The following is a 17,697-nucleotide window of genomic DNA, read 5'->3' as shown; positions in this document are numbered from 1 at the left end:
ATCTCCCCTGCAACACAAGTAAAATTAGGAAGGATAGTTGGCAATTTTTTCAGCTAGTTAAGATTCACAGGATATCCCATGCAACTCCCACAGCCCTGTCAAATACCAGCTCCTACAGGAATCACATACAAGGATGCTCAGAACAAAGAACAAATTTTAAAAATTTAGAATTCCATCTGTTGACATTTACCAAGCTCCAGATTGCACAGCAACTGTAGAAGCTGCTGCGAGGCGCTGGCTGCACACAGAAACATTATAGTACACTAACATTATCCTGGGCTGTTTTAAGTCTTTCTTACATTCTCGTAGAGGATCCATTTGTAGGAACAATAACCTCTCCCCACTTGGGGAGTAAGACTTTCAGGTAGTGTCTTTTTTGGAGATAACTTCAGAAACCTTGTAAGTAGAAATGGTCCCTTGGAACTCTGAGGGCACACTGCTGTCAGCATTCAGCCAGGGGATGCTGCTGCTTGTTCCTGATTACCTCTTATCCAACAAGGCAAGCTCTGCTCTGTGCCTGGTAACCTACCTCTCGGTTAGAGCTTTGCTCTGAGTGTCTCTAGCAGCCTGAAGGTCTTCCTCTAGGCGCCTCCTCTCCGTCTCCAGTCTCTCCACCTCTCCTCGAGTCCATTTTCTGGGGCTAATAAATCGCATTTCTTTTAAGAGCTCCTCCTTCTCATTAATTAATATTAGACGATCCCGCTCAGAGTCCAGCACACCGGGCCAGGCCTCGCTGTCAAGCTTAGCCAGTTGTATTTTCAGGTTTGCTATTCTGCAGGAAAAAAAAACAAACACCAAAACCAGCAGTTATTCCATGAGGAGTATCTGAGCTACTGCTCCAGACACACAAAGGTGCACCACGACCAACCATATCTTCCTTGCCCTGAAGACGACTCTCAGCTCAGGGACAACTACCCTCACCCTTATGCCCTCCTCACCCAGGCGCTGTCAAGTGATGGCACCAGCAGCAGGCTGACATGCAGAATGGGATTTTAACTCAGGTGTGCTCCCAATGGTAAGCTAAGTCTCTAGCTCATCTGCAGTGCCCGCCAGTCAGGGAACAGCATAACAAATTCTGGATCCCAAACAAAGCTACTAGAGGGTGTGTCATACGCCTTACAGCTAACGACCTCACAGTACTTGGTGTGGAGAGTATCGTGCGGTAAACATCTGATCTTTAATCAGTTTTATGGAGAAGAACTGTATGCTCCCTGTATATGATTCAGATGGGCTGATAAAAATCAGTGGTTACTCAGAAGTTTAATTTTGTCTTTACAATGAGGAAGTAGCATGCTGCTACTGAAGAACCCACCTATTAACACTAAGCATTTTGGACACATTAAAGAGCTACTCTATGTCTGGTGCAACATGCACCTGAGGATGTGAAGAGCCAAAGAGGCAATTTGATCCCACCTAAATCCAGAGCCACTTATTCGCATTAAATTTAAAGTCTGTTTTCATTAGAGGTATAATTCCAGATTTCAGTTTAAAGCCTGTCTCACCAATCCTTCAGCACCATACCACACCAGCTCAAGCAGGACGCTGATACTAGAAACAACAGCAATGCAGATCTAGAATTTAGCAAGAGCTTTAACTGACAGCAGAGGCCACAGCTCCTGGCAGGTACGGAGGCTGCTCACTCCAACTATCTGCCCATCCCCAGTTTCCCAAGTATCTGAGCTGCTCCGTTAGCTCCATAAATCATCAACTTTGCAATGCAATGCACAGAGGGAAGCAAAAAACCAGCAGCAAGCCAAGATACAGAACCAAGAGCAGCAATCTCAGTCTTCCCAAAGGAAGCTGTCTCCTTTGAACCCACTGACCTTCATGACCCGATAGTGATCATGGTAGTTTGGTAAGAAACAATAATACAGATAAAGCTGAAGAAGAATTACCACGGACTTGCATTTCTGGAACTCGCACAACCAAAAATGATTGAGTGTGAAGCAGGGAATGGGGAGGGCAGAATGGGCTGGGGTGGAGAAATTACAGAAGCTTAGAAGGCAAACAAGGAGACAACACACCTTGTAATATAAGGCAAGATATTTGCAAAAATAATTCACCTGACTGAAAACCAGAAAGCCAAGGCATACATGCCCCTTCATATGATTAACTCAGGTTAATCTCTCACTCGGGTTTAGTAAATACACAAAAAACGGAAGTGAAATGCTGTATGTGTAAAATGAAAGTCCAGTATTCATCTCCCTTTGAAAAGGGCTTTGTGATCTGGCAACAGAATTACTAGACTTAAACTGGGCAGAACAAATAGTGGTGGGTAGTAGTCTGGGTTCACCTCTTTCTAGAATTTGGTTTATGCTACAGAAACACACAGGATGGTGCACAGTTCCTCCAGCAAACCAGCACGCATGCAGGCACAGCGCAAACTGAATGCCAACTAGCAAAATCGAAGTGTGTTGTATAAGTAACAAGATGTAGATCTGGGCAGCAGCAGCTACACTGCCTTGAAGAATAAAGCTTTGTCTTCCAAGCTCTGGAGGCCAAGAGGAACTGAAGCCCCACTGCAGGAGACAGACTAGAGATCACTGTCTGAAGAGGAGCCTCACTTTCTGTAAACCCATTTCCCACAGCGTGTTGCTTACTCTAATTTAAGTTCCATAATTTATAGATACTCAGCTCAACTATTTTTAGGTCTTCTTAGGAGCTGCTTTGTTTTCGAGTGCCTGATTAAGTGCAACACCGTGCTCCAATGAAGAATTAGCAGTGGCATTAATTCATAATCCAAGAATTCCTCAGTGCATTTTGAAGGGACATGAGTTTAAGAGGATTGGTTGGCATTAATCTGATCACTTCTGGCATACATTTGCATGGATCTGGCTTTTCCACTGGAATTTGTTCTCTATGCATTTCTGAGTCTAACAGCTTTGTTAAGCTAAACTCAGGTTTTATCCTTTGTAAATGTTCATTCTTTTCCCCCTTCTCAGTTAAAAGGACTATTTTATATATGCTATTTTTTCCAATAAAACAGCATAATTACAAAAGAAATGTTTTGCAGACTGTCTGGCATTTGTCTGAAAGTGCCAGCCCTCCAGCATTCACCGACCAAGTGAACTGTATCACTGCTGAGCCATGCCAGGTTTGCGTTGCAAAGAAACCAGCAATACTGGGCTCTGGTCACACAGTGTTTCTGAATGGCCACTAGCTTGCAAGACTGAACAAAATACAGAACAGGAAGCTCAAGTTTTATTTAACTGTTTGCTTCTTATCTGGAAAAGGTGGTTAGATGATTTATTAATTGGGGGCAATGGGTTCAAGCTGGAACATAGGAGGTTCCACTTGAATATGAGAAAAAACTTCTTCACGGTGAGGGTGACAGAGCACTGGAACAGGCTGCCCAGAGAGGTTGTGGAGTCTCCTTCTCTGGAGACATTCAGAGCCCGCCTGGATGCGTTCCTGTGGGATTTGATCTAGGTGTTCCTGCTCCGGCAGGGGGATTGGACTAGATGATCTTTCGAGGTCCCTTCCAATCTCTAACATTCTGTGATTCTGTGATATCAAGTCTCTTTTTTTTTTTTTACTGGGGAAAGCTGGCACTTATCTGTGACATAGGCATAACATGTAAAATTTTTTGTCTCACTGGAGATCATTCAGAGCACATGCATCTCCACAGAAGCATATACTAAGATATGCATCCAGAACCAGTAATTAACTATCCTATATCAGATCAACCTCTGTTCTTAAAAAAAAAAAATTAAAAATCAAAGTGGGAGGTGTGGTCTAACAAGTGACCACTCAGATACCCACCACTGTTGCAATGCTGCTAAATGCGACATTGAAATATTCCATTTTAGGAGATTATAAAATATACTTTTACAAGCCCAGAGCTACAACCAGTCACACAAAACCTAGGCTGAAAGTTTAACTGTTAATGAACTAGAACAGTGCACAGAGTGTGTGCTACACAACTACATAGACAACTACTACTATATGTCTGAAATTCTACAACTTAATTTAGTTGCTTCTCCGATTACATTTATGCTGCAGTAACTACCTCTTTGTAGAGATGCAGCACTGACATCTCTTTTGACATGACACCCATTATCAGGTTCAAACCAATTAAGCTAAAGGTTTGTCACTGCGGTTGCCCTTTCTTCTTTTTTGCAGGTTTAACATTATCTGCTCTGGGGCTCTGGTCTCACTGAGTCATGAAAGAAGACAACTTAGTGGTGGGTAAGGGAACACGCAGAATTGTACCCTGGCAGTTCTGGTGTGGTGAAGTCCAGGCAGGATATTCACCCACATCTGTGCCTTTAGGCTGGTCCACAACAATATTGTAAACAGTGTCTGCTACAGTCCATGTTCAAAATCATCAGCCCCTGATCCATCTAGTAGTTCTAATCTAATCAACATGGGATCTTGATTTCAAGGCTTTAAGTTTTACCTTTCCAGACAGTGCAGGGCTAATAAGACAGATCTATTTCCACCATTTGGCTCCCTTCATAATACATGCATGGGCAAAGTACATGCATCTATATTGTGTTTTTGGAGTATTTAAATATTGTGCTGTGAGGAGAAGAAACACTTCTAACATCACAAGCAGAAATTTTCACAGGAGGAGAAGGTTCCTTGTGAGTCACTATATCCACAGTATTGTTCCAGCTTAAAATCAGTTACAGTATTTGTTTCTGCAGCTCCTAATAAAGACTATGCCAAAACCACAGTGCTCTGATAGCTGGAGATCTTTTTATTTTAGCATCAATTACTCATGCTTATTCAGACCTATCTTACCTCATTATAATGTTTTTTTAAAGTCTGAGAAAATCTATAGATCATCTACAGACATGAAGTATCAAACCTTCCTAAATGGCAAGACCACGTTGTATGCCCTTCATCATTACTTCTTATAAACTACTGTGCTGCCTTTATAAAGTTCTGTCTCTTTTTAAAGATCATATTAATTATCTTCTCAGGTTTGTCATTATTCACTCACCCCTCCTTGGAAAAGACACAGGCTAAAGTAAGAGTGCTCCATTTCAATGGGAAGATGTAAAGTCAGTGTGAATTAAATTGCATCTTGAGCAAAGCTTAAAAGTAAAGAGCAGTGTTAACACTGAAAAATCAATTACTGCCTCTGGGGGGTTAATAATATTAACGTTGTTTAAAAAGTCACAGAAAGATTCAAATGTCAAGGTAAACGTTCATCTTGGATTGTCAAAATAGACAGTTGTGATAAAATTGCTCCACCTAGGAAGAAAAGTGTGAGCTCATGCCAAAAGCAGATGGGCACACACGGTCTGACAACTGCCACAGATACAGATCAAATTTTATGCCACTGAGAAACATGGCCTATTGACCCTGCCAATATACTAAAATGAGAACATTGTGAGTAACCTCAGCCTTAAAGCTCTTATCTCTAACCAGAGACTGGAAGAAAGTCCTTGTCTTTGCATATATCCCAAGTACAGATTGTAGCATGCATCTCAAGTTTGCTTCTCTGAATTGCGAAGTCCCTTTAGAACAGTTAAAATTGAAATCATCACCACCGATGGTTACATTGCTGAACAAGGACTAGCCCAGCCAAAGTCTAAATATTGCTTGGTGCTTTTTCATTTAACTAGAGCATTTACCCATGAAAATACAGGTGCTTTCTAAACAGCTGAGTTAGCTATTACCTATTAAAAAAAATAAAGCCCAGCCTGTGAAGTAGATAGGAATTTTTTAAATCTATTCTTCATTCATTTCAGATCAGAGGGCAACGGTGAAAACTTCACATTCTTACAGATAAGCAGGCAAGCTCTGAAATCATAGTCACTGACCATATTTTGATATGTTAGGTGTTAACACAATATACATTTCTCCTTATCTGACTTAAAGCCATGCAAACATTGATTTCATTTTAAATAAGGTAAGGAGATGCCTTGCAGTACAGTCTCCTTCTTAGGAATGAGGAAGCATTGTCAACAAGCAGCAAAACCACTTATGTCCCCACAGGTGGGGCCAGACCGAATTCTTCATGTATTAGTCACTCCTTAGTAATTTCTAGGATGGTTATTTATTTCTTGAATGATAATGTCGGCCCAGAAAGCCTATTGCCTCACTGGCTCAGAAATTACCATATTTATTTAGCAATAACGCTGGGTTTCAATCTGAGTGGCACCTTTTCTAGTGAAACATTATCTTCAGAATAAGCTGTGTGACAGCCAAAAGGTACAACAGTCCAAAGAATTACCTTCTCTTTGCTTCTTCATATTGAAGGCGTAATCTCACTTTCTCAGCCAACTGGTTATTGCTGCTGGTAATAAACTGAGACACAAAACATAAAATCAGCAACTTAGTAACCACTCCTCTCTTGATATTCCCTATTGAAACCCATGATGTTGAAAGTTACACTTGCTCTTGTCAAACTCATGTACTTATTAAAACAATCACAGAATACGAAAACATTGTCTTTGCTTAAATTTTTCATGATTGTTTCAAATACTTAAAAACGCACAAGATTCAGAGGCTCTTTCTGGCCTAGTTTATCAGAAAAAAAAAATCTATCTTGGGCTTCTATTTTCATGAACACAAAACCAACTTTCTAATCTTTCTTCTTAAATGCTGTTTGCAATCTTTAGGTACTGCATTGCATTTTGTTTTGGATGACCACTTGCTTTGGTTGTAGTCTTAAAGACAAGGGACATCCCACCATGCTCAAATCCCCAGATCTTCAAACACATGTGTGGCCCTGACTGAAAGCGGATACAAATGTTTATGTAAAGATTCACAGGAGAGGCTTCTGTGATGTCCCGCGAGACAAATGATGTACCCACAGTGCTGATCAAGTCCTTGCTGAGGCTGGCACCAATCTGACAGTTACAATCTTGTTGCACAAGTGCAACTGCAGGTTTACAAGCACTACACATATTTGATGGCCTCAAAATTTCTGCACATACGCTATCATTCTCACCTGTAACACTCATGCTAAAAGCCAAACACGCTCTTATGAGAAGAGTGCTCATTAGAGCTTAGCCCATACATGGCTGCCGAATATTTCTTGTCTGGTAACATCTCACTGCTATAAAGAGCTAAGAGAATATTTGTATCATAAGAAGCTACATCTACAGGCAACATAAACCTTCTCTCCCTTTTATTCCCTCCGGGGTTATTCAACAGAGACTGTGGGGAAACAGCAGGTTGCCTTTAGAAATAGATCAACACTGCACACAAAAATGAAGGTCAGCTGAAGTTTAAACCAGGGGAAGGTATCATTTCATAGATACTCACCCATGTTTGGAAACCTGTACTAAGGTAGTACTACATGCAGGCCAGAGGAACGTCTCCACATGCAATTGGTTTCTCACGCATTACTCACATTTCCCGAAACATCCGTCTGGGAGCTGACATCCAGGTACTGCCGGGGTAACAAAGGGCTGGAGCTTTCCAGGGACACGCTGCTGGCCCACAGGTCTGACTGGGATCCTCTGTCGCTCACAAAGCTGTCTTTTAACTTGGCTAAGCTCTAAAACCACAAAAAGTCAAGAGGTGAGCTCACTTCTGCTCACAATATCTCAGCAGCTACAGAGCTTTAGCCTAACCCACCTGATTAATCTGACCATGTTTACCGTCTGCGCTCAGACCCCGCAAACACGAGGTCAGGCATGGCTGGACCGCACCTCCCACGGCACAGAGCAGCCCACAGGCGTTAGCACACTGTCTCGCCTGGACAGACAGGCTCTCTGATGGAGACAGCAGACCAAGCGGGCCACAGTGTTTCATGAGTTCTCCACATCTACTCTTCGACAGCAATGCAGTCCCACTGCTCCACTCTTGACCAATAACCCTGAGACAAACACTCCTCTCTAAGTGCTTGCTACTATTAGTTGCTATTTTTTACAGTTCTTATTTCCAGGATCTGAAGAACAAAAAGGCTTCAGTCCAACCACAATACAGAGTTAACTTATGTTAATAAAAATCTTGACTACATATCTGAAATACAAAACACTTACATTACTTCTCAGAAATTTAATCTGATAGTAACGGTGGCACAAAATACTATGAAGTCATGCTGTTTCAATACCTGAATGAGGTCTTGTTTTTCTTTTTCCCCTGATGTGATGGCCTTCTTGAGAGCTTTCATTTCACTTAAAATGGCTTGTGCCTCATCAAGTTTGTAGCCACCTTGAGTATCAGACATTTTCATGTCAATTCTGCATGGAAATTTAAAAAAAATACAGTAAGCTAACACTTTGTAAAGTCCAGCTAATTTAATCATCCTAGATGCATGCATTTTGACATTAATTTTTAAGAACAACACACTCCAAAGTATAACAAAGACAACAGAAGGAACAAGGAACCCCCACTCTTCCCCACCTAAATTACTTCACTCAGAAGAACATTAAGCTTAAGCATAAGAACTCTGATTTTAGCCGTATCATCTCTTTGACTCCTTAGAGAGGAAAAAGATGCTCACGAAACCCCCAAAACAGTATGTTTGGGCAAACTGCTGCTAGTCACCTTGTTTCTAACCCAGAGGATCAACTTAGCCATCTAAACACCTCATTTTCGGTCATGATTTTGAAAACCAGGCACAGACCTCACATGCATGGATGTATTTGCTTGCACAACCCAATTACAAGCCACCTCATCCTTCCCTCTTCTCAGAGGAATTCTGCCACAGCTGACATTGATAATAAATAGGATATTAACCAGTGGCATTACTTAAAACATGTCTGATGTCTACTCATACAAAGGAAAGTACCTGAAACTTTTCCTCCCCTTCCACTCCACCCCAAGTTTTTCCTCAGTGCCCTAAAACAATGGCTCTTACAATTAAGACAATGGGCTGTACTGTGTCATCCATATTGAGCAATATGAGTAAAACACAGTACCATTTAACTGGCGAGATCCTGGCGCAAAATCTTTTTGCCATGAAGTCAGTTCTGATGTGGTCAATCACATACCAGCACTGATTTGAGAGAACCACCCCCATGGCTGTGTACTGTGCTCAGTTGCCTATGCCTAAAGATATCAGAAGCAACATATTTCAGCTTACGTTATTTAGGCAGATATTTAGAAATGCAGAGGGGGATGCATTACAAGCCAGAGATGTTCTACACTCAAAATAAGATCTTGAGAACACACTTACTTCTTCAGTGTTTGAAATCCATGCTCTTTGTATTGGAGCTCTTGCTTCATGTGAGCTACTTCTCTCTTGAGTTTATTAACCTGTAGCAAGGTGTCATGTTTTAGAATGTATTTAGGTACAGCACTACCCATTCAAGTAAAAACTTATACAGTGTAGACAGTACTCTAGACAAAGTTCCCAGATAATCAGTTCATCTCAACACCAGCCAACAGCCCCAACTGCGTCCTCATCAGGACACTATCACTGGCTAGGGATTCATCCAGGTATTACACCAAAGGGCTCCAGGGAAGTTCCAGCCTCGTAAGCAGAAACGTTGAGAAAAGTTCAAGAAAGGCAGGAATGAAATACATATCTATTTTACTCAGTGATGTTTAAAACCTTCCCAGTCCTTACAAAATCATTAAGCATCAGGACAGGAGTTACACTACACCCTCCAAGGTACCAAACTAAAGGGCCCACTGCACGAGTAACACAGCAGGATGATAGCAATACTGTAAATCCACTGACCCTACAGTTTGCTGTTTTATATTCCTCCACAGAGGCCAGAATGACCTACTTTAGTCCTTTCTTCCTCCCAAACTGAGCTCTGCATGACAGCGCACACTGCCGCTGCTAACAACCCGCACGGAGCCCGGGACAAAACAGCTGCCAGTCTCTGGAGAGAACTCGCAGCTCTCCAGCACTGCAGCACACCGAGGAGCCAGCACGCAACCCAGTCCCCCACAGCGTATCTGTACAGCAGGATGTACTGCCAGCTTCCAAGGAAGTCTAAAGTCTAAGGAAAAAAAAGTGTTTCAACTTCTTAGGACAGCAATGTTTGAGAATTCTGATAAATTATCTCCTAGATTAAGAATGGCAACATTAGCTCTTTCAACTGCTTTGGCATCTCCTTTTAGTATTTGCCAAGAGGTTTAAAAATATCTGAAAATTACTCGTGGCAAGCAAAGGTCCTTTCGTACTACTTACCCTGGATTTTGTAGTAGCAATCTCCGCTTTGAGGATCTCCGGGTCATACTTGGAACTTGACGATGAGCCAGAGAGCACTAGAACACATAAAACACTCAGTTTAGCAGCTCTACCTTCCTCCCTCCTCTTCTACAGCCCCAAATGGAGACCTCCCATCGCTCCTGCACACCCCGCTCTCCACACATTTTCCAGATCTCCTCTCATCCCTGAAAGGCAGGGAGAGGCAATAGTGCAGTCAAGGACTCCATAAAAAATGTGTACTAGAGAGGCCAGAGCATGTCCTGCCTCTCCAAAGTCTTGATTTGATCCAGGTTAACACACTTAACTCTGACTCCCAAACACCTTTGCTCCATTCAATAGTGTGGCTTCCTGCATCTCCAAAGAACTGAATAGACAGGCATTGCTTAAAGGTCTACTTAATATTTTTTTTTACTTTCTCATGGAGTAAAAAATACACTGAATGTTTAGAAACAAAGTAAAGCAGAGAATAAGAAGAAACTGAAAAATGCAATGCAAGCCCTCTCACAGCCTTGAGGACATGACCAATCACACAGTGTGTCAGACCGGATTAAATCAATGTCCCGTTAAGAGCAGAACTCTCTGCTCAGAAGCAGTTAAAAACCTTCTGCTTCAGAAGGTACAGAAGCTCCCCAATGTGCAATGTTGTTAGAGGTAGCTGAAGGCAAGGGAGATATTTTGATCCTTGCAGCCATCAGTTTATGCCCTATAAAACATGGGAAAGCATTTCTAGTTCTTTCTGTTTGGTTGCATTTCTAAAGACAGATTGCATCACGCCAACGTAATTCATGTTCAGAGTGCTCTTAGTGTTCTGTTCTGGTACACCAGCACTTAGGTAGAGTGCTCTTAAGAAAAGACCAAAAACTGTACATCAGACACGATGGACAGGACCCCAGTCAAATAAGAATCCTTCAGTTGACAGAAAACTACTTAAATACTTTTAAAATTAGACAGTGAAACTCACAACCACAAGATATAACTCAGCAAGAGCGAAGCAGGGGAGGCCAGACAACTGATGTGGCTAACAAGAACATAAAAAGTTTGCAATACTAAGGATTATAGGAAAAAAATTCTGGAACACTTGCAGGAAATAAATCCTCCTCCATCTCCTAACTATTAACAGTGAGGAGGAAATCTGGCCTTCTATAAACATTGCTGCACCAACCCTTGAAGCAACAGGTACTGATGTTTCCTGTGTGACAAAGAATAGGGTGCACAAAACAACGTTCCTCATACACAGAGAGATAATCCACCAATGTCATCTTTTACGTGGTGTAAAATACAGACCCTTAGCTCCCTGAGACAGTCACTCAGCTACCTGGGATGTTAAACTCCAACAGGGGCTGGGAATGCTATCTGAGATGAGCCACCTTGCCTTGTTTCTATACTTTAGACAGGGAAATCAAGGAAAATACTGTATAACCTCATTTTTTCACATTGAGCCAACCACCACATTTTCCCACATCTGTTGAAGCTCGTGCTGGAAATCTGCACACTGACTCCAGCGACTGAGCCAGCCACAGTAGTGTTTCATAACAATTGTCCTTTACAAAAAGGTGCTAGGCAACTATTGCTTTTGAGACAAACTGAGCAAACATGGAGAGGGACACAGCATAGCACATCCCAGTGCTCTATCAGAGGACCAGCTTCACGTATTTTACTGTCCTAGTGGGTTCATGACTGAGAAAGTCACTGGATAAGAGCTCACTAACTACTCACGGCTGGTCTGAGAGCCCAGTTTGTGCTCCCAAACATCATGCAGCTGCCGATATTCTTGCTGGGCCAATTCAAGCCTCTGCTGTTTCACTTGATAGATCTCCTTCTGCGCAGCAATCGCCTCCTGGGCCAGGACGAGATAGTCTTTCAGCATGTGCTCCTGCTCCCGCCGCCATTGCACACGAGGGTCTTCTATCTGCGTAGTTTCTTCAAGAGAACACAGAAGGGGGCAAGATGAATGGACAGCAGGTTCGTGTTGCTGCCAGAGAATAATTTGTGGCAATATTTTAAACACACAAGCTCTAAGATACTGACATTGACTGTTAGACCTATGTTTATCGCAACTGTGTTATAACATTACTAATAAAATGCCTCTACTACTTCACTGAAAAAAAACTTTCAGAAAACATCATTACCACATGACTGCATTATACTTCATGTGACAACATGAAAGCAATTGCAACTCTGCCCGTCCTCTGTGGCTGCCAAGTGGCTTTTATCAAAAAAAGGGGAAAAAAAACCCTCTCACTCAGATTCCATAGGTAAGTAAAAATAAAGACTCATTAAATCCCAGGATTTATTTATGAAAGCATCTCAACTGACATTATATAAAGAGCATCTCAGAAGGGGAATAAACATTTCCTTCACTGAAAGCAGGCACAGCAGTAAATCACTGCAGAATACAGGAGGCGGAGTTTCAGATAAATATTTTTTGGTAACATAGGCAACGCAGTCATGAGCAGCTACACTACTCCCATCCTCGCTACCCCAACACACAACCAATCCATTGCTTTTCAGGTTTCTAATCATGAAAAAGGCATAAGGTCACAGACACGCGGCTAGCCCCAATACTAATTAGGCAAATTTATTGTCAGTATTTGTCTCAGTTTTGTGAAGAAGTCTCCAAAATATTTTTCATCTCTCTTTCAAGGCTATTATATGTTCTTCCTTGGAACAGGTTCCAATATTCTGTTGACTAAGTGCTCTAAACTGTCTAAACTACTGTGCTTGAATGAGGATGCCTAGTTACCACATAATGAATAATTAATAAAAGGAGCTGCTTGAAACTATCAGTAGGAATCTAATCTGCATATCTTAAGAGCCTCTTTAAATATTTAGTAAAAGCTGCCATGGTGGAAGGTATGAGCAGCTCTTAAGCGAGTCAGGAGTAGGACTAACACTGCAATACACAGGAAGTAGGGAAGAGAACAGTTTGACAATAATCCTAGGAGCAGAATTAGAAATAAAGGATTTTACCCAAGGGGTGGACACAACCATTTTCACAAGCTGTCCGTGATTATGCTGAGGAGAAAATCAACAGGATACTCCAGTAACAACTTTTTTCTTTTTTAACAGTATCACAAGACCCGAAAGAACACATGGCATTTCAAATTACATAGCAAAAATTAGAGGAACTGCAAGATTATTAAAAAAAACCCCTTTTAAGATACTAACAGTATAGTTTGCAGAAGCATTTAAATAAAAAGTCCTTTATAGGTCCTGCTAGCACAAGCAACATTTCAGCTGATGCAATACTAAAGCTAAGCCTTGACCTGAAAAACTGCCCCAAAATAACTTGATGAAAAAGCAGCTACTCATGCCAACTGCCGGTGCTGGTGCCCTCCCAGACAGCACCGGGGTCTCTCTTGGAGGCAGCCAAAGAAAAGTCAGGAAGACACAGCACTGTATCAACTGTCAGAGTCTGAAAACCCCAGGCTCCTGTCTCTATTCTTCCCCCAAAATCCCATTTTCCAGATAACCATTCCCCAGATGGAGTAGCTCCCTGTACTCCACAGGGGGACAGTCTGCTGCGAGTCACCCAGAGATGCCCCGCACGGTCCCAGACACACAGCTTCCCTGGACCAGGCTGCACAGAAAGAACCAGCAACTGGGACTCAGGACTCCTAACTTCAAGCTTAATGAGCGTGTTGGCAAAGTACCCACGACTCTTGAAGTCTAATTCAGGACACTGGGTCATAATTCTACCCATACCTATAACTGCTTCAAGCTTGGTTATTTCCACTTTTCCCACCATTGCAAGAAAGGCGGTGGAAGCTGCTGCAGGGAAATCTCTCCGTTACGAGCAACCAGAAGACTACAGACATCTACAATCCTGAACATCTCCGTTACGTGGTGAAACACTGACACCACCCCACGCACATACACCACCTGGCAAAGAGAATGCTTGGCAGCCAGCTCACGGAGGGGATGGACAACACATGTACCAAAACTGCTTTGTACCCATTTTTCTAAATATTCACCTCAACCTTTTCTGTAATCACAGCACTAACTGTATTCCCTTGATTGCAGCTTTGAGCTTTGATTCTCAAACATGTAATAACAAACTGTGAAAATGCTGGCCAAGGGCTCTTGATTCACCCCAGCTCCTGAGAAATGTAAAATACGTTCAAAAGTCAGATAAAGGACTACAGAAATGCAAGCTATTACATCATTTGTTGTCTTGTGAATTTTTGATTTAATGTTGAGCTTGTCATTAATAAATCTGATTGTTTCACATTTGAGGAACGTAGTCTTACTATGTCTGCATCAGCATCTGGTAAGAAAATCATCATTCCTTTGTGCAAATCAAATTCCAAAGAAGTTCTCCCAGAGAGAGACACTCAGGGCTATGCATTAATACTGTATTAGAATATTCTGGGTACTCAATTCTTTTTAACTTTATTTATTTTGCCTCAGAGAGAAGGTTAGAAGTGTTCTCCATCTCACTTTTTTTTTTAAACGGCCTGGCTTTAGATTTAATTTAGGTCTGTCCTTGGGCTTGTTTCTGACACGTAGTCTCAAAGACTTCAAGTGCATTAGGTCTGTCCTTGGGCTTGTTTCTGACAAGCAGGCTCAAAGACTTCAAGTGCGCAGCGAGAACCAACATGCCTCCACCCCTTCACACTCTCTGGATGGTTCTCTTCCTGCACCAGGAATCTGCCAGAGACCTTGGAGAGGAAGGTGGTTTTGGACACTCTCCAGGGAATACTTCAACATCAACCACAAAGATGAGCCTCTTGATTAGCTGAAGGTAAGTGCATATCCTCCAGGGAATACTTCAACATCAACCACAACGATGAGCCTCTTGATTATCTGAAGGTAAGTGCATATAATTTGCTTTATCATAATGTGGATTAGAGCTGGTCTAAGAAATAGGGTAATGATTTTTTTTTTTCTTTTTAACCTTTAAATTGAAATTCTAGGTCAGGTCTTGTAGCCTCTAGCACCCCATAGAAGTGAAACTTTTTAAGAGTCACTGCTATTACGCAGATGTCAGCATGGTTTGAAGTCTTCTTCTAGGTCAGGTCTTGTAGCCTCTAGCATCCCATAGAAGTGAAACTTTTTAAGAGCCACTGCTATTACACAGATGTCAGCATGGTTTGAAGCCTCCTCTGCACACCCTTGAAAAAACTGGTGGTGCATTTGAGTTGCACAGTCCATGGGTAGCTGCCCCAGAGCACACAGAGCTCAGACCTGTAACCAGACTGTCATGCATTCACCCTGGGGCCAACTCTAATGGACAACTGAGATCATGTTTAGTTTGTCCCACCTACATGCTGCAGTTTCTGCTGGCTGAAACTCTTTTTCTAAGTGTGGTCAGCACAGGAACAACATGTTTAGTTTGTCCCACCTACATGCTGCGGTTTCTGCTGGCTGAAACTATTTTTCTAAGTGTGGTCAGCACAGGAACAGCCCAGACCCAAGTGAGACTGGAAAAAGCTTTAAGATTCAGGCTTTGAAAAGCAACCTCATAATAAACTCTCCAGCATGCTTTCTTGGGGACGTGAAACGGACACAAGACAAGGTCTTACAGACTTACAGGAGACCCCAATTTGTGTCTTACAACTTAGCACCTTCTCAAGCAAAGTTCGTCCAGTCCTCTCCCCTGCAGATCTCCTTTGTGTGACCCTGTAAGGCTTGCCTACCCTTTCTTCCCCAATACCCTTTCCTGGAAAATGAAAAATCAACACCTCTGGCCTCACAGAAAAATAATGAGGACAAGGCCCTTTAAAGATGTGTAAATACTGTGATATTGGGATGACAGAAGCTCCAAATAAAAATGTTCGTGTCACCTTCACATCTGGGGACATTTGTTCTTTGTAGTGCAGAGGGCAGTTAGTGCTTTTTGAGAACAGGCTTTAAATCTGCATTTTCAATACCCAACAGAAGTTGCTAGAACTTGAAGGTACCATCTCAGGCCAGGTCAAAGTGTGGCTTTTCTGAAAAAGGAAAGGGTGTGAAGATAGCCAAGGGGAAAAAAAAAAACCCACCGAGAAAAAACAGACTTCCACATTTTTATTCAAGAAAAGATCTTGTGACTTGCTGGAAAAAAAAAAAAAAGCTCAAGTTCTTAGTTGAAGTCCTAGAAGCAGATTGAAAAAAACAAAACAAAAAAACCCAAATAACTTCAAGGCACATTTGTCTTTTAAAAGTTTTTCTCTTTGCATGAGTTACAAGCACATCCAGAAGGGCCTGGGCATGGTTCTGCTGGGAACCTCTGGACTGCAATTGGAGCTGTTCTGTAAAGAGAACCAAAGTCACTGGTTTATTTTGTTTATTACTTTTTTCAGGAGATTTTTTTCTAACAAAACCCAACATACCCTTCCTAACAATGTCTGTAATGATATATGAAGTTCTGTATTCTCTTATCATTCAAATGAGCTTCTAAAGCTTAACACTTCTGGTCTATCAAGCAATCTAACAAAGACAGTAAGCAGTGGCCTAGTTTGAGGACACAGAATCGAGACACCACAACTTAACTCTTTTCCAACTTGCACACCTCTCAGGATATCCCAAACTTAGTTGAGAGTTTCCTCTGCAGTAAAGGCAGCGTGAACTCCTGCAGCAAAGGGAGCTCATGCAGTCATTCAGTTTATCCCTGCCAGGGGAATCAACACAAGACCTTTGCACTGTTTCCGATGGTTTTGCCACAAGGACAAATTCCAGGCTAAGAACAAATTCCAGATCGTTGCTACCTAGTCAGACTCCTCAGCAGAGCCAAATCTGATGGAGGTGTGTCCACAGCACTAGCTTGAACGTGACTGCTGATTTGAGGACTGCAAACCACAAGGTCTCAAATCCCTGTTTTAGAGAGGAAGGAAACTTGTACGGTGGAGAAGGACAGGACTTGATTTCAGGAGCTGCAGATCCCACCTGCTCTAAAACATCTTAACAATTTTGTGGTTGCGTTCAGTATATTTTAACCTAGACACAAAACAATCACTCTGCAAAAATACAATAATGTGTCACTTACTGGTGTTGTGGTCTATGTAATAAACTCCAACCTGAGGGTCATAAGCTTCTTCCCATCCTAACGGCAATTCATCACTAATGCAGTCTGCAAAGGTTAGTGGTTTAGTATACCTGAAATGCAAAATAATATTTAGGATGAATAAAAGAACACTCCTACATGTCTATTCCAAACAACTGAGCAGAAAACAAGGACCACAAGGGCTTCTGTATAGAAAATAAAGTTGAGAACTATTTTAAAGCTTTTGTTCTTATCAAATAATACTCCACAAACTCTTCCCTTTCTTCATCTGAAGTTACAGCAAGATGAAGTCATTCTGACAGAGCTCCTGAGCCTTGCCTGACTCCACCAGTACTTGCTTGACAAAGGAACATTAAGAACTTTGCCAGAAACAATCCTCGTCTCTCAAGTGAAACAACAGGACTGTTTGCAGGCAAGTCCTGTATCAAAAATATGTAGACAAGAAGGAGCAAGATGAGAAATGCAATTTGCATAGCATGAATAATTAAGACTGCACAATCAATAGCAAGTGTTGAGGACTGTGGGACCACTTGTCATGCAACTCCACTCATTTGCATTGCAATATGTTCTGTTGCATTAATGACAAACTAGATTAGTTTCCCAGTATCACAAAAATGTGACCCACTCCGTCCAAACGGGG

General features: G+C 41.9%; 1 protein-coding gene across 1 annotated transcript in view; it reads right to left on the bottom strand.

The window, feature by feature from the left end:
* The window catches only part of WWC1 (WW and C2 domain containing 1), a 38,935-nt gene extending 21,789 nt beyond the window's left edge, over window positions 1–17,146 (bottom strand). Inside the window, exons 1-8 of the mRNA XM_010085664.1 lie at window positions 17,040–17,146; window positions 11,789–11,992; window positions 10,052–10,128; window positions 9,086–9,165; window positions 8,018–8,147; window positions 7,313–7,459; window positions 6,188–6,261; window positions 530–772 (exon numbers count right to left, since the gene is read on the bottom strand). Of these exons, the coding sequence (XP_010083966.1) occupies window positions 530–772; window positions 6,188–6,261; window positions 7,313–7,459; window positions 8,018–8,147; window positions 9,086–9,165; window positions 10,052–10,128; window positions 11,789–11,939 (902 nt within the window). The 5' untranslated portion in view covers window positions 11,940–11,992; window positions 17,040–17,146. The remainder of the gene's footprint in view (window positions 1–529; window positions 773–6,187; window positions 6,262–7,312; window positions 7,460–8,017; window positions 8,148–9,085; window positions 9,166–10,051; window positions 10,129–11,788; window positions 11,993–17,039) is intronic.
* Between the last annotated feature and the right edge of the window lie 551 nt (window positions 17,147–17,697).

This window comes from Pterocles gutturalis, unplaced genomic scaffold, assembly GCF_000699245.1.
Source record: "Pterocles gutturalis isolate BGI_N339 unplaced genomic scaffold, ASM69924v1 scaffold18290, whole genome shotgun sequence".
Lineage (NCBI taxonomy): Eukaryota > Metazoa > Chordata > Aves > Pterocliformes > Pteroclidae > Pterocles > Pterocles gutturalis.
The sequence above is the reverse complement of the archived record's forward strand: the minus strand, read 5'-3'. Positions and strand labels throughout refer to the sequence as shown.